This window comes from Bufo bufo, chromosome 4, assembly GCF_905171765.1.
Source record: "Bufo bufo chromosome 4, aBufBuf1.1, whole genome shotgun sequence".
NCBI classification, from domain to species: domain Eukaryota; kingdom Metazoa; phylum Chordata; class Amphibia; order Anura; family Bufonidae; genus Bufo; species Bufo bufo.
The window spans coordinates 345,759,027-345,781,750 of record NC_053392.1 but is presented as its reverse complement, the minus strand read 5'-3'; the positions used below and the strand labels follow the sequence as shown (position 1 = coordinate 345,781,750).

Here is a 22,724-nt window from a genome sequence, read left to right as displayed (position 1 = left end):
TTCCGAGTATTAAATATGACCAGTGCGGCCCCCCCTCCCTCCCCAGTATTAATTGTAACCAGTGCGGCCCCCCCTCCCTCTATATTCATCGGTGGCCAGTGCGGATTCCGAGTATTAAATATGACCAGTGCGGCCCCCCCCTCCCTCCCCAGTATTAATTGTAACCAGTGCGGCCCCCCTCCCTCTATATTCATCGGTGGCCAGTGCGGATTCCCAGTATTATATATGACCAGTGCGGCCTCCCCCTCCCTCCCCAGTATTAAATATAACCAGTGCGGCCTCCCTCTATATTTATTGGTGGCCAGTGCGGATTCCAAGTATTGCGGCGCATTGCCTATAGCACTGACCTGTCACTTACCAGTAGGAGGAGCTCCCGGCCGAGCACAGACATTGCAGCTCTTCAGGTAAGTATAATGCGTCTATTTATTGCTAAGTAACCATGGCAGCCAAGACTGCAATAGCGTCTTGGCTGCCATGGTAACCGATCGGAGCCCCAGCGATTTAAACTGGGACTCTGATCGGTACTCTCCGCTGCCAACAATGATGGGGGGGATGTGATTTTAATTAGGGGGGGGGGGGGGGGGGGGGCCGCACTGGTCACAATACTTGGAATCCGCACTGGCCACCAATAAATATAGAGGGAGGGGGAGGCTGCACTGGTCATATTTAATACTGGGGAGGGAGGGAGGGGGAGGCCGCACTGGTCATATTTAATACTGGGAATCCGCACTGGCCACCGATGAATATAGAGGGAGGGGAACGCTTCTGTGTTTAGAATATACTGTCGGATCTGAGTTTTCCGAAGTGAAAAATCGGAAATAAACAGTTATGCAGACGGATCCGTTCTGAACGGATGCAAGCGTTTGCATTATAGGAGTGGATCTGTCTGTGCAGACACCAGACGGATCCGCTCCTAACGCAAGTGTGAAAGTAGCCTTACAGTAATGATCTTCCATCCCTCATTCAGTTTGCAGAGATGCTACAAGGCAACCAATCAGTGCCTGCACTTCAGTAATACAGGGGTTTCAGCAGTGAAATGCCCATGCTTATTGGCTGGATCTTCCATCCAATCACAAATCTGGACTATCTATGATGACACTGGATGTGGTTTCAAGCTACTATAAGCCAGGAAAGACCATTGTATGTTGAAAATATGGTATCCCGAGACTATTGTAACTTGACGGAGCACTGTATTGCAAAGATTTATGAGGTCATTTGTTTCGAATGTTTATACTCTCAGACCAACTCCTTTTGCTACAGAACAGTAAGCTACCACTGAAAAGTATAATCATCTCTAGCAACTAGAATAACCAAGCTCACCATATTAACTCTTGAATTCTAAGCTGTCTGTTAAGTATTAAAAGGGCCCAGGGGTAATAACACAGGCCAAAGTAGATCCCCATACATTTTAGTGATGAAGTCTGGATCACAAACATAACTTATGGTAGCTATAACTATCTTAAATTATTGCAATGTAGTGTGATTATTAGCCCAATATAAGAGACTTTTTGCTAACTTAGGCTACTTTCACACTTGCGGCAGGACGGATCCGACAGGCTGTTCAACCTGTCGGAACCGTCCTTCTGCTATTTCGCCGTGCCGCCGCTCCGTCCCCATTGACTAAAAGTCCTGCATGTCCGACGTTTTAGTACGGCGGCTTTCGCCGTGCACCGCTGGAGCTCCGCCCCCCTCCCCATTATAGTCAATGGGGACGGAGCGGCGGTCCGGCGGCATGGCGACATAGCTGAAGGACGGATCCGATATGGTGAACAGCCTGTCGGATCTGTCCTGCCGCAAGTGTGAAAGTACCCTCATAGCTTTCGGCAAGCGATTACAGCTTGATAAGAGTGACCAAAAATGTCTGTGCTAGGTAAATAAAGACTGCTCACTATGATATTATGCTACATCATAGCAAGCAAGAACGTCAATCAAAAGCATTCAAGTATGAAGTCGGAGCTGGCAAGTCTTACCTCTGATTCTCACTGGCTTCATGAAGGTCTGCCCCCCTCCATTTTAGAATATGATCATCAGTTTACTAAATGACTAAGCCACTAGTCATTTTATTACCGTAAGTAAGATTAGAAGAAGTGTGTGCAACAATGTCACTGTTAGTAGACCTTCATCTAATATTTTTACAGAGCTCCAATGACTGCTCCCTCCTAACATCAGAAGAATCTGAACTTCCTGAGAGTGGAATTGTTTTCAAAACTCTTGGACACGTGTAAGAAGCTAAATCTGAAATGAAAGTTATGATGTAGTCATCTTAGACTGGAGAGAAAATGCTTGCTTACCAAAGAAACTCTGTGTGCAGAGTACACCAACGTTGACCCTTGGCTGGGGTCCCAGGTCCTTCCTGGACTCTGTTTAGTTGAATCTGTTCCGCCAGCCAATTGCCACTGCCATTCCTCATCACAAACTTATCCAAAAACACCAGCTGGCTCTCAGGACCATAGAACCAATTGTAGTTTGAATCGGCTATGGCAACTGATCTCTGAAAACCTAAAAAAAAAAGCACATTATATACATCATCATACAGTTAAATATCAGCATAATATAAGGCAGTGATGGCGAACCTTTTACATACCGAGTGCCCAAACTGCAACCCAAAACCCACTTATTTATTGCTAAGTGCCAACATGGCAATTTAACCTGAATACTACAGTCTACTATAGTATATCTTCCATGTACTTTATCATTTAGCTATAATATCCTGCCTACATTCAATGTGCTGCCTGTGCTGTTCATAGTGCGCCCTGCGCTGATGAATGGAAGGAAAAGTGTAAGGCATATTGGTACACCATAGACTTTTTCCAGGGTGCGGGTGCCCGCAGAGAGGGCTCTGAGTGCCACCTCTGACACCTGTGCCATAGGTTCGCCACCACTGATATAAAGGATATAAAATTAAAGCACATTCTCAGGCAGTCAGACTATATTAAGGGCAATTAAAGATATCAGCTGACCACATTTTGCAACCACATTTATAGTGACACATGGCACCCCCAACTATCAGCTGTTTTCGGAAGCATCTGCCTCCAGGAACAAAACAATGGATGGAGCTGGAAGCAGAATGCTCCACCCAAGATCCTGGTCCGGCACACCACTAATCTGATATTGACGACCTATCCTGGAAAACCCTTTTAAAGCCTATTTCAGAAGGACGATAAGAAACCCGTCCGTGTCCTGGATGGTGAACATGGATGAGTTTTAAAATGGACCACACACAGATGGGTGTGTTTTTTTCCGAGAACCCATGTATTTAAATAAATACAACATGCTGCAATTTTCTTGGCAAAGACCGTTGATCCGTGCAAAAAAAATAAAAATAAAAATCACCCATGTGAATGCTTCCTTTAATTGAACAGCTCAGTGCTCAGTCTGGGTGCTGTCTGTTGTAAATTGGGACAGCCACTAGATGGAAGCATCACCCATCTGTATTACACCAATTATCTGACCAATTTCTGCCCAATCAGACCAATAGTTGGTGTGTGTAACAAAAGATCTGAGTGTGTAAGCGGTCATCTGACCAATGATTGCTCAGAAAATCTGTCAGATAATCTGCTGGTGAAATACAGCCCTAAGACATCCCATCAGGATTAAATAAGAAAATTAGGTTAGTTTTACACCTTGTTTTGGCATCTTATTGAAATGTACAGTTGGGGGGGGGGGAGCATGTAGCATTGTCAAATTGACTGTAAAAAATTAAGCAAAAGGACACCAAAATGATACGGATTTCTTTCTAACCTGTTAAAGTGAACCTGTCACCTCCAAAAACCATCCCAGGCCGCCAGCAGTACCTGACAGTAGCCAGCAGCGTGTTTCCGATGAAAATTTTCTTCCTGAAGGCTGATGCGGCTAAAGCTCAGAAAACGTTATTTTATCCCCTGCCGGTGCGCTTCTCTAGTCATGCTTAAAGTCAAGGGGGCAGCGGCCTCCTTGCTTCAAGGCAAGATAACCACACCCCCTTTGCTGTGACTGACTGCATTTATGCAGAGAGTTCGGCAAAGCCAGCCGAACTGCCGGCTGTCAGTCACTGCGAAGGGGCAGGGAAGGGGGCGTGGTTATCTTGCCTTGAAGCAAGGAGGCCGCTGCCCCCTTGACTTCCAGCATGACTAGAGAAGCGCATTGGCAGGGGATAAAATAAAGTTTTCTGAGCTTTAGCCGCATCAGCCTTCAGGAAGAAAATTATCATCGGAAACACGCTGCTGGCTACTGTCAGGTACTGCTGGCGGCTTGGGATGGTTTTTGGAGGTGACAGGTTCCCTTCTTAAGGATCCATTCTTATCCTGTTTTCTCTGTACAATAGATATTAATGACAAGATGCAACAGGGTAAATATCCCGTTGTATACTGTTTTAAAGTTACCCTTTTTTCTACCTTAGATCTACCAGGATTACAAAAATGTGGTGAGAATGGGGCCTTAAACAGTTGTGCAGAGTCACCATATTGATGACCTATCCTCAGAATAGATCATCAATATCAGATCTGAGAGGGTGTGACATCTGGTTTGAAGTGGCCGCAGTGCTCATGGAAGCGCTACATCCTTTTCAAAGTTTACGAGCACGCCATCCAGATATCCACGGCTATCATATACTATTGAGATTTAAAAAAAAAGTGAAAATAAATGCAGAAAATAAACAGTCAAAACCAAATTCTGAGAGTGATGATATAATTAATCATACATAATCTCTGTTCAAAATATGGTTTCTGTGAACTAACCTCAAGCTTTTAGAGCTTCCAATTACACAGTTTTTTAACGTTTGTGTGGTTGTAGCTCAGCACACAGCATTGTAAACAAGTCAATGAACAGCTACCATTACAAAATGTTCCTACCGGACAGAGAGATGGAATTTACAAGACTGGGCACTTTCCTCTAAATCCTGAATAAATAACTTTAAAAAGCTGTGGCTTTCCTTAGCCATTAGTCATAGAAAAGAGTCCTATTATCCAAGAGTACAGTCATACTGTATAAGAATTGGTCCACATGATTTCAGCTTTCCCTCGTGTTTCAGCTTGCCCAGGTCTCAGATTCTCCTAACTAAAAAAACGTACACTGTATAAAACTGATGAAAGGTAATCCATTCAGAATCTTGTAAAAAGGTGGCCGTCATGACACCAGTGCGAACAGAGCCATTTGTAATACAAACAAATAGCCTGGGAGACAAAATACCAATAACCAATAAGAATTCAATGTGATTGTATGAATAAGAAAAACGTGTAAGACTGGTCATGTGGAAAATCTTTCGAAGATTTTGAAAAACTTAAATCAAGTTTCAGGAAACTGCAGCCAGAGCATACCCATATGAAAATTAAAAGCTGTATAGAAATGTGTGTTTTGCATAAAACATACCACAAAGATGCTATGTTTAGGGCACCTGGAAAGCCCCAAACACCTCACATTTTCAGAAAGCAAGGGTGGGATTTAATCAGATTGTCTCTCTTCTCTCAATATAGTTGGTAAAATCACAACTGTATTGCAAAACGGGTTGATGGATGATTCTGCTCTGGTGTCATGTAATTTTATGGTTGATAGCTCTGCTTCGGAGTAACAGTACATACAATGAATTTGCGGCACCAACTGGTGCCAGCCATTAGTTGGTGGTCATGCTTTCCTTGGCAGCTCACAGTTTACAGCCTACTGCTGGTTAAAGGGCTTATTCCATGATTGATGTAGAAAATGAAAATCAGACATCACATGGTACATGACAATCTCTTTCTAACAAAGCTAGAACCAGCCCTGTAGCTCACATGGATCCAGAGATCTCCCCATTCATTTCTCCATTTGTTCTGCTAGATTCTCTTCAGGCTGACAGCTCAGGGGGAGTGTCCATTATGCTGCAGCTCTTTCCCTGTATCTGACACAGCTTATAACAAAACATATGGCTGGTGGCAGATAAAGATTTAAACTGGGCATGTAGACCACCTCAGTGAGGTGGACAGAGAAACACAGTAAGTAAAAAAGCAAAAAGTAGGTAGTGCTAGAGATACATTTCATTTAATGACATCATGTATATACTAAATTTGTAATTACATGCAAGTACTGAAGGATTCTGAACCAGGTACTGGTTTCAAAAATGGAGAATATTCTTCGTGGCACAAGCCTTTTAAGTAAACCACTGCATAAAACTTTAAATTGACAGGTAACATAAAGCTATTTAAAAATAAGTTAGTTTGCTGCAACTTCATTTATTGCATCTGTGTGTGTGTAATATACAGTATATGTATATACACATACACACCGCGCATTCGGAAACTCTTTAGACCTTCTCACTTTTTTCACATTTGTTGCAGCCTTTTGATAAAATGAAATAAATAAAAATCCCCCCCCCCTCCATCAATCTGCACTCAATTATTATTTTAGTTTCTCTTTTTTAAATAAATTAGCTTAATAAATTAAGCTAGTATATCTATATATATATATATATATATATATATATATATATATAAACAGTATATATATACACACACACATATACATACACACAGTGTGTATATACATATATATACAGTATATATTTATATATTACATGTGGTACGTGTATTATTGAGCAGTGCATGAGGTAATGGTCAGCATTATCTGATGCTATAAAATGAGGTTCTCAGGATCTTATCCAGCCACGTTTCTGTGCACAGCGGATCCAGGAGGGTTGCCATGTCAATCAGCCATGCAGAGGCTGGTCAATGTATCAGGGAAGGCTGGCTGCTGAGACAATGAGGTCCCTGGCCTGGTATCCAATTGTTGAGCTAGGTAGGGGAAGTCAGACACTTAGTGCTTGTCAGTACCTGTGATTTTAGTTTTCCTGGCTCCTGTTTATTCTGTGTGCTTAGAACAGTGCTGCATTTCTGTTGGACCTTCCTCTGTTTTGACTGTGGATTGTTTCTGGCTTACCCCTTGTCTACTGATTATGTTTCTATGCTGATTCGCCTAGCTTTTGACTCCTCAGCTTGTTTCTGTGTTAACCATTTATCTTCTGTTTTGGTTTCTACTTATTCTCCTGGCTTAAAGGAGTATTCTCATCTAAGACAACGGGGGCATATCCCTAGGATATACCCCCATTGTCTGATAGGTGCGGGTCCCAAAGTGGTGGCTGGAGGATCTACTAACCAAAGTGGTGAAGGAAGATTTAGGCTGGTTTCACACGGGCGTTGCGGGAAAAGATGCTGGTGCGTTGCGGGAACATGCTTAATTTTTCCCCGCGAGTGCAAAGCATTTTTATGCGTTTTGCACACGCGTGAGAAAAATCGGCATGTTTGGTACCCAGACCCGAACCCGGACTTCTTCACAGAAGTTCGGGTTAGGGTTCAGTATTCTGTAAATTTTATTATTTTCCCTTATAACATGGTTATAAGGGAAAATAATAGCATTCTTTAATACAGAATGCTTAGTAGAAGGTCAATTGAGGGTTAAAAAAATAAATAAAAAGTAACTCACCTCTTCCAATTGATCGCGTAGCTGCCGGTCTCCTGTTCCTTCTTCAGGACCTGTCAAAGGACCTGTGGTGACGTCACTGAGCTCATCTCATGGTCCATCACCATGGTGATGGATCATGTGATGTATCATGTGATGAGCACAGTGATGTCACCACAGGTTCTTTGACAGGTCCTGAAGAAAGAACAGGAGACCGGCAGCTACGCGATCAATTGGAAGAGGTGAGTTAATTTTTATTAATTTTTTTAACCCTCAATTGACCTTCTACTAAGCATTCTGTATTAAATAATGCTATTATTTTCCCTTATAACCATGTTATAAGGGAAAATAATACAGTGAATAGACTTTCATCCTAGTAACCATGCGTGAAAATCGCACCGCATCTGCACTTGCTTGCGGATGCTTGCGATTTTCACACAGCCCCATTCACTTCTATGGGGCCTGCGTTGCGTAAAAAACGCACAATATAGAGCATGCTGCGATTTTCACTCAATGCACAAGTGATGCGTGAAAACCACCACTCGTGTACAGCCCCAAAGAAATGAATGAGTCCGGATTCAGTGCGGGTGCAATGCGTTCGACTCACGCATTGCACCCGCATGGAAATCTCGCCCGTGTGAAAGAGGCCTTAGAGTTTGCTGGAGGTGGTCCCGAACTGTGACTCTGCAGTTTTTATTTTCACAGCTGTATTCTTACAGATATTATATAGATGTATTGATTTTGGACATAAATTGTGTACTGTATGGTGGCACTAGGCACTGTAGCACCACAAGCATAGCCAAGTAGGATACCTACTACTTGAATCTCAGCCATGATGTTCAGAGGAGTGCAAGGAGACTGCGGTGCAGATATTGGTAGTACTACAGTTTTCATAGTATTACAGGGTTACAATAGAGCCTAATTATAAATCTGAATACATTGCATATTTGTAATATTGATCTTTTAGCTAGTAAAGCACATACCACAGGAGTTGTGCTATGAACAATATTCTCCATTTTTCAAACCAACACTTTTGAAATTTCATGCAATTACAATTTTAGTATAGCCACTGAGCTATTCAAGTGTATCTGTATAGCACCACTTGCTGTTTGTTCTTTTCCTTATTTCTCTGTCTACTCCACTGAGGTGATCGTACATGCTCAATTTAAATCATCAACAGTCAGGGGTAGCAGAAGCTGTTGTTAGAAGGTGTTAGAAGCTGCAGCAGTTACAGAGAAAGAGCTACAGCTGTCACGGATGCGGTGAGGGTGGGAAACTCCACACCGAGCACAGGAGGAAAGGGGATAGGAACTAGGGTAAAGGAGAAGGTCACCTCCTAGAACAACCCTAATCTAAGTCCTGACTATCAGTATGAATTGACCTCAATGGTAGGAAAGTTCATACACAGGAACCTAGAGCCCTAACACACCCTGTAGGGCCCTGGTATAGTGACAGGACTTGAGACAACCTATTCCTCCACCAGAAGGATGAACAGGAGTCTCCCTCAGGCCTAGATACAAAAGACAGGGAAATACAACAAACAAAATACAAATAGGGAAGACGACACTTAACTTCACGTGGAGCAAAGGCAGCGCCAGGAGCTCAACCGAGATCCAACAACCAGCTAGCCCAGAGTCCAGAAACGGAAGCTATAAACCGCACCCCCAAAAGGGGTAAGCAGTAATAAATAGTAAGTTAAATAACCAAACCAACAACACCTGCCAGAGGTGTGGTCATTACCAAAACAACACAGACAGAAATTATCCACAAGGAACCATTCAGATTAACCCATGTGTTGCCAGTCTCTCTGATCTCCTGGCACCTGTCAAGGGAGTGTCCGTGACAACAGCAGAAAGTATATGGGCCCTGAGCTGCCAGCCTGAAATAAATCTAGCAAAACAATTAGAGATCTCTGGGTCCATGTGAGGCACAGGGCTGGTTCTAGTGTTGTTAGAAAGAGATTGACATGTACCATGTGATGTTGAATTTAGATTTTGTAATTCAATCATGGCATAACCCCTTTAAGTCTTTCCTAATACCAGACTATAATGTAAGGGGGAAAAAAAGTTTAGTTCCAGTAGGTTCATGAACTCATGGCAAATTTTGTAATAAAAAAGACCTTATTTTCATCTGGAAAAACTGTTCTGTTTAGATAAATTATTTCATTTTTCCAATGTCTTTTACCTGGCAAGACAGTCCTGTACATAAAAGCAAAGTGTTCTTTTAGCCAAGGATGGTTGAAATGATTGATATCAAAATGCCTTTGGACAAGAAACATATACTGGAAGAGAGATCTTGTTGTATAGCTGCCATAAGCCACACCTTCATAAAGTGACCCATCTGTCACATCATTCAACAGGACTATGGATTTTTCCATGATGGTTAGAACTTGTTTTGTCCAGAAGTAAGCTTCTTGTAAATATCCTAATAAAATGAAAACACATTAATTTAACATACAGCAACAACAAAAACAGCATGTTTGAAAATTATTTTAACTGAATCTTTTCAGCTGCATTTTATTGCTTCAGTGTATCTATTAAAAAAGAAAAAAACTTTTCTGTAAACCTATGTGTCTCCATTTTTAAAATGTGTAGTCGGATCCTGCAGTCATGTGTTAAGGTCAGTGTTAATATAAAAGTTGGCTGAAATGGCCAATTTTGGCCAAACATGGTTTGAAAAACTTGACAGATTTGTCTGCCAAAAAGGTGACTGGCCAGGTTGGAAAATTGGCCATAGTCAGCCATATAGTTGGACAGGATGATCTACTGAATTCAGACATTTATTTACAGTACTATTTTGCTTCAGGACCAGGGAGTCTACTATTGTAAGGAGGACCTGTGATCAGTTTTTGAAATCAACATGCCTTGCCTGTAATAATTCCCACTGCTGGCTACAGATTGCCTGTGCTTGGCGTTATTCTTTTGGTTCGCTTCACTAGCCTTCTTGTGAGTATTTTGTCTACTAGATTCTTGACCTCTGATTTGCACCCTTAGGGTACTGTCATACTAGCGTTATTCTTTTCTGGCATTGAGTTCCGTCCTAGAGGCTCAATACCGGAAAAGAACTGATCAGTTTTATCCTAATGCATTTTGAATGGAGAGCAATCCGGTCAGGATGCATCAGGATGTCTTCAGTTCAGTCTTTTAGACTTTTCAGGACGGAGATAATACCGCAGCATGCTGTAGTTTTATCTCCGTCCAAAATCCCGGAACACTTGCTGGAATGCCGGATCCGGCTGGAATGCCGGATCCAGCATTTTTTCTCATTGAAATGCATGAATGCCAAGTGTTCCGGCAAAGCAAATCCGTTTTTGGGTCTGCGCATGCTCAGACCGCAAAAAATTAAAAAAATAAATGCCAGATCCGTTTTTCCGGATGACACCAGAGAGACGGATCCGGCATTTCAATGCATTTGTCAGACAGATCAGGATCCTGACAAATGCCACCAGTTTGCATACGTTTTGACGGATCCGGCAGGCTGTTCCAGCGACGGAACTGCCTGCCGGAATCCTCTGCCGCAAGTGTGAAAGTACCCTTAACTTGATTTTTCCCTTACTATTTGGACCCCAACATTTCTTCCTGGTTTTGACCCTGGCTTGGTATTGCATCAAATTTGTTGTGTTTTTTCCCCTGTCTACCCTCCTGGTATTGACATTGGCGAGGTCCTGATTTATGGTTCCTGATTCAGCTCAATTTTGTCTCTATGGTCTGACCTAGCTTGTCTGTTTCCATCTTTTTCCTGTTTTCATGGTTGCTGATCTGTCACTAGTTTATTGTTTTCCTCCTGGCCTTCCCTCCCATATAGACCTCTGCATTTATTATGGAAGGGACTGTCGACCAGTTGAGGGACGCTGTCTAGGCTGGATTGTGCAAGTAGGTAGGGATAGTGAAATGAACGCATTCAGGGTACACTGCTCCCTACCGTGACTACACTACCTACCACATTTTATATTTATACCCTCCAACACTTTTTGGTGCACTAACAGAGAGCCTAAGTACAAAAGGACATAGACCAGCTCTATGCTCCACAGGCAACATGCACAATATCGCTCTTACACTGTCTATTCATAGTGGAGAGCATCTAGGCACTGGAGAGGCACAGCCTGATCTCTAGAAAATGTAACTAATCTCGCAAGAGCAGGTTGTGGGAACACCAGCCCCTGCTCCTCCACTTTGAATGCCATCACCGGAACCTGAGTGATTTCAAAAACTGATTACAGGTCCTTTTTTAATACCAACTCCCTAGTCAACCAGTTTAGTCTGGCATGTTGCTGGTAAGATTGTTTGTACATATGATGTAGCCAATTGGCTGCAGCCAATAATTATCTTGTGGTTTTACTATCTTTGCTTCCTCAACTTGCTAATTAAACTACAGAGAGGTCACACAAATCCACACATCCTACATCCTTCCATCCACTCACTGGTCTACTAAATCCTATCTACTAGTGTCATCAAACCTAGTCCTACTCTAAGGGTATATTTATATGAGGCAGACTTGCAGATACTTCTATGGCTGAAAATAATTCCCTTTCATCTGAATGGTGTTGTCTCAGAGGTAAGAACGTGAAGTTTTGCAAGTCTCTTGGTGCATGGTATACCTTTTTCACCATTTCCCCCTGTATGGTATGCTGACACAAAAGGTTCAATCAGTGTATGTGCTGGGTGCTTTCTCTAAGCAAATTATTAAAGTATAAAGAGAAATTAACACAGCCTTAGTGTAGTGTATAAAAGAACTTACTGCATAGATATGGTAACAGAGACAAGCTTACTGCTTAGATTCAGGAACAGAACCGAGCCTACTGCATAAATACAGAGAAATAACCAAGCCTGTAGCAACTACTAATTGTTGTCAGACCACATCATTCCTTGGTGGCAGCAGTAGAAGACAACCAAGGTCCACCAAGGTATGCTTCTGCCTAAAGTTACTAATAACTAATATAATTCCTCTCATTCCTAATTTATATGGCGCCAGGCTATATACACGTCTGTGTTGGAGGCTCCATTAGAAGCAGATGATGTTGTTTATGACTGGAAAAATAGTGCGGAATGCAGAGACATCTTTTTGTGACAACTGTGAACAGAGGCTCAGAGTAGAATATTCTTGGGCAGCATTTGATGGAAAGATAACATGAAACAAAAAATATATAGCATATGGCAATATTTTGCTGTCAAAATAGTACAATGTCAAGTAAAGACACCTGAAATTAATGCTTGACATTCAAAGAAAGGTCAGAACCCATGAACCATACATTCGCCTTCTGAAACATACCTTGATTCATCATGACCAGGCTTCCTGTTAGTAGAGCTACACAGTTAGTAGGCTGATGGTTGTGGAGATACTGAAATCCCCACCCTCTCCTGTATGAGGTTTCATACATGTAACCTGAAGCATTTGCAATTACTTCAAGAAACCTCTCTTTTTGGTGTTTAGAGAAAGAGTTGTAGAGAAAGTCGTAAGCCGTGGCAAAGCCTACAAGAGAGTGTGCCAGGGGAACCTCATCCCACGGAGCATCCTTCACTAACCTGTAAAATAAACAGATAGTTAGGAAAGTTAGGAAACTTTTTTTTTTAAATACCATCATTACAGATATTTAGATATGGAGAAACATGGCAAAAGTCAAAGCAATTGTAGGTGGTGTTTCATAGCTGTCTTTATTCATTTAACCTGTTGGAAACACAGGGCATACAGGTACACCCTGATGTCCCGGTACTTAAGGACACACGGCGCACCAGGGCGTGGCGGGCGGGCGGTGATCGGAACAGAGTGCCTGCTAAAATCATTCAGCAGGCACTCTGCGACAATGCCGAGGGGAGTCCTGTGACCCCTCCGTATCGGCGATCGCGGCAAACCACAGGTCAATTCAGACCTGCGGTTTGCTGCGTTTCCGGGTTATTCGGGTCTCTGGTGACCCGAAAACCTGGAATAGGATGGTGATCGGTGGTGTGATAATACACCACCAATCACCATTCTTTGATCCTGAGAGGTGACGGTGACGTCACCTCTCAGGATCGCTTACGATTGGCTGCACGAGCTGGAGGGGTGGTTGTCTTCCCCCAGCTCTGCCTCCTCCTCCACACTGCGTCCTGGATCGTGGAGAGAGGAGCCTCGTGGAGCCCATCTGTACCCAGCACCCCATCTGTCCCCAGCACCACCCACAGGTACTTAGGGACAGGTTTAGGGACAGCTTAGATTAGGCAGGGAGATTAGGGAGAGTTTAGGATTTTTTTAAAAAAAATTTTCAGCTTCACCCTGGGGTCCACAGCACACTTAGCTGTGTGACCCTCATTTTTTGCGGGATGAGAGGACTTTTTTTGGCACTATTTTGTGGTGCATATGACTTTTTGATTGCTTGCTATTACACTTTTTGTGATGTAAGGTGACAAAAAAAGACATTTTATTGTCACCTTACATCACAAAAAGTGTAATAGCAAGCGATCAAAAAGTCATGCACCCCAAAATAGTGCCAATAAAACCGTCCTCTCATCCCACAAAAAAAAGGGCCCCTAATTAAGACAATCGGTTAAAAATAAAAAATAAACTGACTCTCAGATTATGGAGTTAATAATAGATACTAAAATGTTTTTATTTTTGTTTAAAAAAGGATATTATAGTGTAAAACCTAAATAAATTTAAAAAAGTAGACATATTAGGTATTGCCGCGTCCGTACGAATCTGCTCTATAAAAATAACACATGACCTAACCCCTCAAATGAACACAGTCAAAAAAAGAAACGGTGCCAAAAAAGCAATTTTTTGCCAAATTTTCAATTTCAATCAATTTTTTCCGTTAACAAAGCAAGGGTTAACAGTCAAACAAAACTCTATATTTATACAAAAAGACTGGGCACACCTGAAGAAATTTGGACACTATATTTAATGAATAATAGCAAAATTATAGAATTATAGACATGTGACTTAAAAGGGTAATACGTTAAATCAAATCCAATAGACCAATATATATATCGTAGGTATACCACCAAGGGTACACAATGGGCAGGGTATATATGCAAAAAATTATTTAATAAACCTCCTGTCATTCAATTCCAATAAAACAATATATATATATTGGGTGTACCATCAAAGGTACACAATGTGCAGGGTATATAAAGATATATAAAGATAAATTAATAAACCTCCTGTAAATGAATTCGGTTAAAACACCACATAAAATATAATAATATAGCAGCATCAATAATACACCGCAGTGTTTGGTAGCAGCATATAACAAGTGTCTCCACTGTTGTTGGTCGCAACAGAATTGTATCAATGTAAATACCTAGTTGCAACAAAAAAGTAATGTCGAAGCGGTGAAAATAAGTCACTAGGTATTTCTCTGGAATATGTCCATTCCAATAATCATATATAGAATTCAACACACTCTCTAATAGTGCAAGTGTGAGATGTACGGCCTATAGGGTCGGTCAGTGCCAGCACAGCAGGTGCGTCTGAAGAAGCAGTACTCAAACTGGATGCAGCGGCGTCCCGCTGTAATAGAGCCTAGCGGCGTCCCGCTAGAGGTGAGTATTTGTGTTTGTGATCACACTCCTATCGAAACAGTCTTACCGGTTTCAGAGGTATTCTGCCGTCCTATGGACTCTGAAGTTATCTATCGTCCTGTGGACCCTGATGGGATACTTTCCCTTTTCTCTTTCCAGGATCCACGTTAGCCGCGTCAGTGAACTGCTCCACACAGGCCGCTCGTTCCAATCCAGGCCTCGGCTTTCCGTCACTTTCTCCCGCGGACCAAACTGTAAGTGGCTCGGCAGATGTCCTTCATTAACTGTTTCTGGTGCACTTGCGTTCAGGTGGGGGGTCTGACCAGACGCGTTTCGGGGTCACAATATCCCCTTCCTCAGTGGAGTACTGCTTCTTCAGACGCACCTGCTGTGCTGGCACTGACCGACCCTATAGGCCGTACATCTCACACTTGCACTATTAGAGAGTGTGTTGAATTCTATATATGATTATTGGAATGGACATATTCCAGAGAAATACCTAGTGACTTATTTTCACCGCTTCAACATTACTCTTTTGTTGCAACTAGGTATTTACATTGATACAATTCTGTTGCGACCAACAACAGTGGAGACACTTGTTATATGCAGTGGCGGCCATCTTAACTGAATAGTGAAATTGCAGTTTTATGCCGACTGGTTGCTAAGGGCTGAATCTTATTAAATATGGGATAAGTCAGTCTAATAGTAACTGATTCTGGAATGTCATGTTATTAGTAACTACATATATGACAATTGAAATTAGGGTCTAAATGTGACAGTTATCCTTTAAAGGTGAAAATTAGCCCGGTCCTTAAGGAATTAATGGACCTCTGACTACAATACTGGAAAATCAGAATTGAAATTACTTAATTTGCAAGCAAAACTGCTAAGATATTCTAAGGTTGTGTTCACACTGTGTTTTCAGTGTTTGTTTGGCACTTGTGCTGGGAAAGGTCTTGGCATACACATGGGCCACATTTTGTTCTCATACTGTAGGTCAAAAGAGTGTCTTTTTGGCCTTTGTCGAGTCTAGTAAATGGCAGTATACCTTTATTTTGCTTTAATATATAGCATGATCGACTATGCTATTCTACGCAGAGGTATCCTGTGAAAAAGTTTATTGCACAGTATATATTTTTTAACATAAGAACCTATTGGCAATGTATACCTATACAGTGGCACACATTAGTGGCATAGTTATAATCCTTCCGAAATATGCTTGCAAGTATACTGCAAATGCAATGGCGAGATCTTAAAGGGGTTATCCCATGATTAATGTAAGAACTACCTCTTGACTAATTCTTTCTAACAAAGCTAGAACCAGCCCTGTACCTCACATGGATCCAGAGATCTCCCCATTTATTGCTCTGCTACATCAAGCTGACAGCTCAATGGGAGTGTCTTTTCTGTTGCAGCTAAGGGGGCGTGTCCATGCTCTCCCTATCACAGCTCAGGGGGCGTGTCCATGCTCTCCCTAAGACAGCTCAGGGGGCGTGTCCATGCTCTCCCTATCACAGCTCAGGAGGCAGTTAAAGGATGAAACTGAGCATGTGCTGCCATTTCAGTGAGCAGGACAAAGAAATAAGAGAAAATACAAACAGCAGGTGGCGCTACACAGATATATTTTGTTGAATAACTCAGCGACTATGCCAAATTTTTAATTACATGCAATTACAAAAGTATTCAGATCCAGGAGCTGGTTCTAAAACTGTAGAATATTTTTTGTGAGAAAACCTATTTAATAATCCAGGCGTTGCCCTGCAATTGCTGTCTCAAGTACTAATACAGAAGGAATGTAGAAGAAACTAATTAAAAAAGTCATACCTATAAATGTTTATTCTGGAAAAGTCTATTTAATCTGGCCAAAAATGACTTGTGTTTTGACGAGGCATGATCTGACAGGAACTACATTTCCATATCAAATGCCCCATATCATCCCTTGGAGCTCATTAGCTTAGAGATGTTAAGATTTTCAACCACGTGTGCTCCATTCACAACATCTGTGCCAGGCATGATGACAGAAGCGCACATGTTCTATGCTACCCTGTGCTTAGGGTAGAAAAGATCAAAGCAAGTATCTGCAGTATTGGAAAATCCAAAAGCAAAACCCTCTGGCCAAAAAGCTAAACTTCTCATACATTTCCTACAATGTATCTTAAGGGTCCATTCACACGTCCGTAGTGTGTTGCGGATCCGCAATACACCCGGCGGGAGCCCCCATAGAACTGCCTATTCTTCTCTGCAATCCGCAAGAACATGTTCTATTTTTTTGTGGAGACGCGGAACAGAAGTTCGGGGCCGTGCTCCGGAAATGCGGATGCGAAGAGCACATAGTGTGATCTCTGCATCTCTTCCAGGCCCCATAGATAATGAATGGGTCCGCACCCGTTCCCGATATTGCGGAACGGATGTGGACCCATTTGCGGACATGTGAATGGACCTTAAGTCTGAAGAGGACCTGTCACCACTCCTGACATGTCTGTTATAGTAAATAGTGATGAGCGAAATATAGGAAAATTCAATTTGGCTTAGCCAAATTTTACATAATTTTGATCACGATGAGCTGGCCGCTGCCATCTTGATTGAAGATCTAGCGCAAAATCTCACATGGCCTGTGATGCAGGGACTATAATGCTGATAATGGTGTTAGGGCTCTTTCACACTTGCGTTCTTGTCTTCCGGCATAGAGTTCCGTCGTCGGGGCTCTATGCCGGAAGAATCCTGATCAGGATTATCCTAATGCATTCTGAATGGAGAGAAATCCGTTCAGGATGCATCAGGATGTCTTCAGTTCCGGAACGGAACGTTTTTTGGCCGGAGAAAATACCGCAGCATGCTGCGCTTTTTGCTCCAGCCAAAAATCCGGAACACTTGCCGCAAGGCCGGATCCGGAATTAATGCCCATTGAAAGGCATTGATCCGGCCTTAAGCTAAACGTCGTTTCGGCGCATTGCCGGAGCCGACATTTAGCTTACCATGGCTGCCGGGACGCTAAAGTCCTGGCAGCCATGGTAAAGTGTAGCGGGGAGCGGGGGAGCAGCATACTTACCGTCCGTGCGGCTCCCCGGGCGCTCCAGAGTGACGTCAGGGCGCCCCAAGCGCATGGATCATGTGATCACATGGATCACGTCATCCATGCGCATGGGGCGCTCTGACGTCATTCTGGAGCGCCCGGGGAGCCGCACGGACGGTAAGTATGCTGCTCCCCCGCTCCCCACTACTACTATGGCAACCAGGACTTTAATAGCGTCCTGGGTGCCATAGTAACACTGAACGCATTTGGAAGACGGTTCCGTCTTCAAATGCTTTCAGTACACTTGCGTTTTTCCGGATCCGGCGTGTAATTCCGGCAAGTGGAGTACACGCCGGATCCGGACAACGCAAGTGTGAAAGAGGCCTTAGTGTTCTATAACGGTCAGTATAGGTGAAAGACTCCCTTTAACCTCATGTCATCTTGTGTATTTATTTCAGGTCCAAACACTGAACATTTCCTATTTTGCAACTGTTATGTTAATGTAATGTGCCTGGTTCACCAGCAGGTGGCAGCAAACACGGCAGAGCTACAGTTAGAGAGAATGGAGCTTTCCATTCCATTCTAATCCCCCCTCTGTGGAGGAGTGGGCGAGTCCAATTTCTTGCAGGAAGGATGGGTCCCAGTTAGAAAGCAGTCTAGCTTACCCCCTGCTAGGGGAAGGAGGGTGTGCTGGGCACATCTCTGCTGGACATGCCCAGGCCAAGCCAAGCCAGCCAGAGCACCATCGGCTCTGCTGGATGTGGAGGCCACAGCTTAGAGCCTCAGGAGTTAGGAGGAGAGTTCCCTGGCATAATTAAGAGACAGCCTGAGCCTACCAAGAGAGAAGTTGCAGCATAAAGAAGAAGCTGAGTTATACAGCAAGCTTGTCAGTACAGCAGATCCAGAGAGCAACAGATGTAGCAGAGTTGAGTTTGCCTGCCAGAGTTCTAATGCCAAAGCCTGCTGGGACCAAGTCAAAGTTTGAAGATTGTTTCTGATGAAAGATTATCAAAGTAAAGCTGCTATTCAACTTCATCACAAGGTCTAGACTCAATTATTTCTTTTATCCCTCAACTATACACCCCTATTTGTCTGCTTCGGAACCAACGCCTGTGTAGGAAGGTGCAAGGGTCCGTCGTTGACGGAAGGTATGTGTCACCAAGGTTCCTGGCCTCGGTGGAGTAAGAGCCAGTTTTCATGTGTCAGCAGCAGTTGCTTTTTGACACCTAGCTATTCAGTATAGCTGTATATCTGATCTGGGACGGCTCTTAACCTTACCCAGCCTGGAACGTGGGGAGTAGTCACCCACCCAGCACTTTGACTACTCCCCACGTTCCAGGCCGGGTCTTGACTGGCCTATAAAAAACCCAACCGGCAGTGTCAGCTGGGTGTGATTACCTCTCTCTCTGACAGAGGAGCTTTGGCAATCGCTGGATTGGGATCTGAGCCGTGTGCTAGGCTGGAGGCCTGAGTTTGGGAGGTCTGCTCTGTCCTGAGCAATGCCGATCGGGCGTGAACAAACACCTAGGATAACAGGTGACTGTGTTGCTGTATGAATTGTCTAGGTGTGAACGAACACCAAAACTGCAAATGGACTGTTGTACTGTTTTGTTGCCATAAGTGTGAATAAAACACTGAAGTTTTTTGAGTTACAAACTGGTCTTTGCCTCTATACTGCGTCTGCTTGTCCTGTCTACCAGAGCGAATCCCTTCACCAGGTAGGAGCACCGCGACACTCAGACAACATAAAGAGACATTGTAGGCCACCCTATACCACTCGGCCATTCCTACACCTGGGTACTCGGGTCATCTTTAGGGTCTCAAGGGGCGGCCCGTTGCAACTGTCGCCACGAACAGGATTTACGTGTGTGTCCTTGTACCACAAAGTCTACAGATTTTACAAAAAAAACTTTAAAAATGACTTTCCTATGTTTACTGCAGAGCAGCATGTTCAGGAAGGAACGGGTCAGCATCCGAAGGGTTAATCAGCTGATAGTGTATCTTCTTCTTGGCCCCCAACAGGGAACGCCCAGCCTAGAAGCGGGAAAATCCAGCCCTGCCCACAGGGAACAACAACTCAGTACAGCCACAGGAAGTGGAGACTCCTCCCCTAAAGCCCCTCCTCCATCACCAGTTTGTGCCAGTGCAAGAGGAAGCAAGATGGCGCATCCTCGGCAGCCAGACTGAAGCGGGATGTGTTGGGGAGATGATTTGCCTGAGATGCAGGCAGCCCTAGAGGACATACACGTCTCCCAAGTGCAGCGACCCCTGAAAGAGAAATCGGTGGCATTCCCCATTCCGGCTGGCGCGGCGCAGGTGGCCGGAGTATCCACCCCACCGCCCAGGAAGCAAGGTACTTTCGAAGGCTTCAACCCCATGGTGCCTAAGGAGGTGACGGCCCACGCACGAGATATGTGGGAATACAAGCGGGCCATCGAGGATTTAGCCATCCTCGTGTGGGACCGAACACAGCCCAGAGATCCACTTTTAGAACAGTGAACAAGGACTGTGGTTTGGTTCTCAGTCCAATAAGGCAGCGGTTTCCTTATGCATGACAAGACCAGCGTGGAGCTCTTTGTGGGACGTCGCTCCATGAAGCGTCCTTATCTCCCCCAGGCCCGGCACAATTTTTACAAAGGGGATAGAGTGGAATATACCACGGTGGAGTCCCTTCAGGGGCCCTTCGCCACAGCAGTGACCCTTCTTGAGAAAACCCTGGTCCCGCTGCCGACACCGGAGGTTTTGCAGGAAGACCCAGCCACTGAGGGGTCAGGTCTGTTGCCTTCAAGAATCCACAGACGGAGTGCTGCGCCAGCCAGAGCCGGAGGTCTTCATCCCAGGATTGCCACCACCACTGATCTGCCAATTCGGATGTGTGTCAAGCACTACCTTCACATACAGCCCGAAGGTGGTAACCAATCAGTTGCCCTGGAAAAAGACAGGAGGATCATCTACCAATTCCCTTAGAGCCAGAGGACATGAACCCACTTCTTATGGCAGGATGATCCGGTCCGCTGAAGCAGAAAGTCGCTACTACCATGACAAGTGTGACCACCCGGTCACTTCCTAGATAATCTACAAGAGGGCAGTGGAGCTCCTTTGCAGTAGCGCGGCACTCATACAACATAAAGGGACATTGTAGGCCACCCTATAGCACTCGGCCATTCCTACACCTGGGTACTCGAGTCATCTTTAGGGCCCCAGTGGGCCGCCCATTGCAACTGCACGCCAGAAGAAGACCTGAGGCAATATTACATGGCTATGAGGCTAGAATGGGCCTTTCATTAGCATATCCTGTAAGTTCCTGATAATGTACAAAATAAATAATTGTCTTTTTAATGGCCACTTCCCTCAAATGTCACAATTATGAAAGAGCGAATTCGATCACCCACAAAACTGTGCCAGAAAGAGAAAACAGATCACTTATCTTTTTAAATATTTACAGAACCCTTTAGAGGTTTACCACACGTTCTCATGCTTGCCCCACTTTGCACTTCATTCATAACACCATCCCCTACATCTCAATGCTCAAGTTATCAGCCTGTACCTCATAGTCACAGACATCAGCATTAATAGGTCTGAGGCTCAAAAATTACCCATAGGGCAAAGCTTCCTTTACAAGTTGCTAGTAGCTGTTGGTTTCTGTACCTTTTGGTCTTTATAGCACCAAGTACACCATAATGATCTCAGTGCTTTTCTGTATAGTTTCAATGCACAGAAGTGTTTTTTTTTTTTACATTGCAATGGGTTTTATACATAGGGCAAAATGTTTCTCATATGATTCCAGTGAGTTTTCACAAGCTAGGACGTATTGTCTTGCAACTGTAACCATGTGTACATGTATATTTCTATATATATAGGAGGTGTCTATTATGACGTACAGGCCTTGAGGAAGCGTGGGAGCACACAAAACCACCATAGAATGGTTCCTCCATGCTATGTGACCAAGTCTCAGGCTGGTTTCTCCATACTATCTGACAAAGTCTCAATAAAAAGTTTGAATCTGCAATGGTCAGCGGCTTTTCTTCTACACCTTGTGGATTATAAACTCAAAAGGCCTCAATATAGCAGTAGCTGCAGTTGTTAGATGTGGGTGATTCCTCAATTTTATTGCAAGTGCATAGATAAAGGAATCGGAGTATGAGCTTCTGCTAACCATGGGGATAATTACCTGTATTTATTTTCCCTAGATCTTGCTGGTTGACTGCTTTTGAGCTCAGGTCCATTAGGGCAGAGTTGTAATCAGTGGCAGTATTACACTGCCAGATCATCGCTAATGGGCGTTCATACAAACACTTGTTAGTGATAATCTGAACGATTATCTTCAGGTATAAATAATAGGACCTTACATAAGGGTGTTAAAGAGAATTCCACCATGATTTATCTCCTGTCATGTCCAAAGATAACCCTGGTCCTTTGGAGGTGTTGACTATTCTCCAAAAGGTAGATAAAAGGAATTCCCCTTAAGGCCTCATGCCCACGGTATGCAAATCGTGGATAAAAATAAACAAGAATCCCGGAGTGTGCATGCCGACAATTTTTTTAAACTCCTGTAGCTGTATCCTATCCTTGTCCACAAAACGGACAAGAATAGGACATATTCTATCTACTTTGTGGGGCTGTGGAACAGACAGACAGATAGAGACAGCAGACGGTGTGCTTTCTGCATCTTTTGTGGCCCCACTGAAATTAATGGGCCCATATCAGATCCACAAAAAATGCAGATCGGATGAAGATTGAACATACAGTCATGTGCTTGAGGCCTAAAGTTGTTTAGCTCCCACTATTTTACAATCAAACACGCCTGAGAG

The 22,724-nt window shown here is 43.6% G+C and overlaps 1 protein-coding gene across 3 annotated transcripts in view; it reads right to left on the bottom strand.

The window, feature by feature from the left end:
• Positions 1 to 22,724, bottom strand: part of DSE (dermatan sulfate epimerase) — a 77,405-nt gene that overhangs the window by 4,561 nt on the left and 50,120 nt on the right. For all 3 annotated transcript variants that reach the window (XM_040431039.1, XM_040431038.1, XM_040431040.1), the window contains 3 exons: positions 12,673 to 12,926; positions 9,589 to 9,828; positions 2,292 to 2,499 (listed from right to left, as the gene is read on the bottom strand). In XM_040431039.1, the coding sequence (XP_040286973.1) occupies positions 2,292 to 2,499; positions 9,589 to 9,828; positions 12,673 to 12,926 (702 nt within the window). The remainder of the gene's footprint in view (positions 1 to 2,291; positions 2,500 to 9,588; positions 9,829 to 12,672; positions 12,927 to 22,724) is intronic.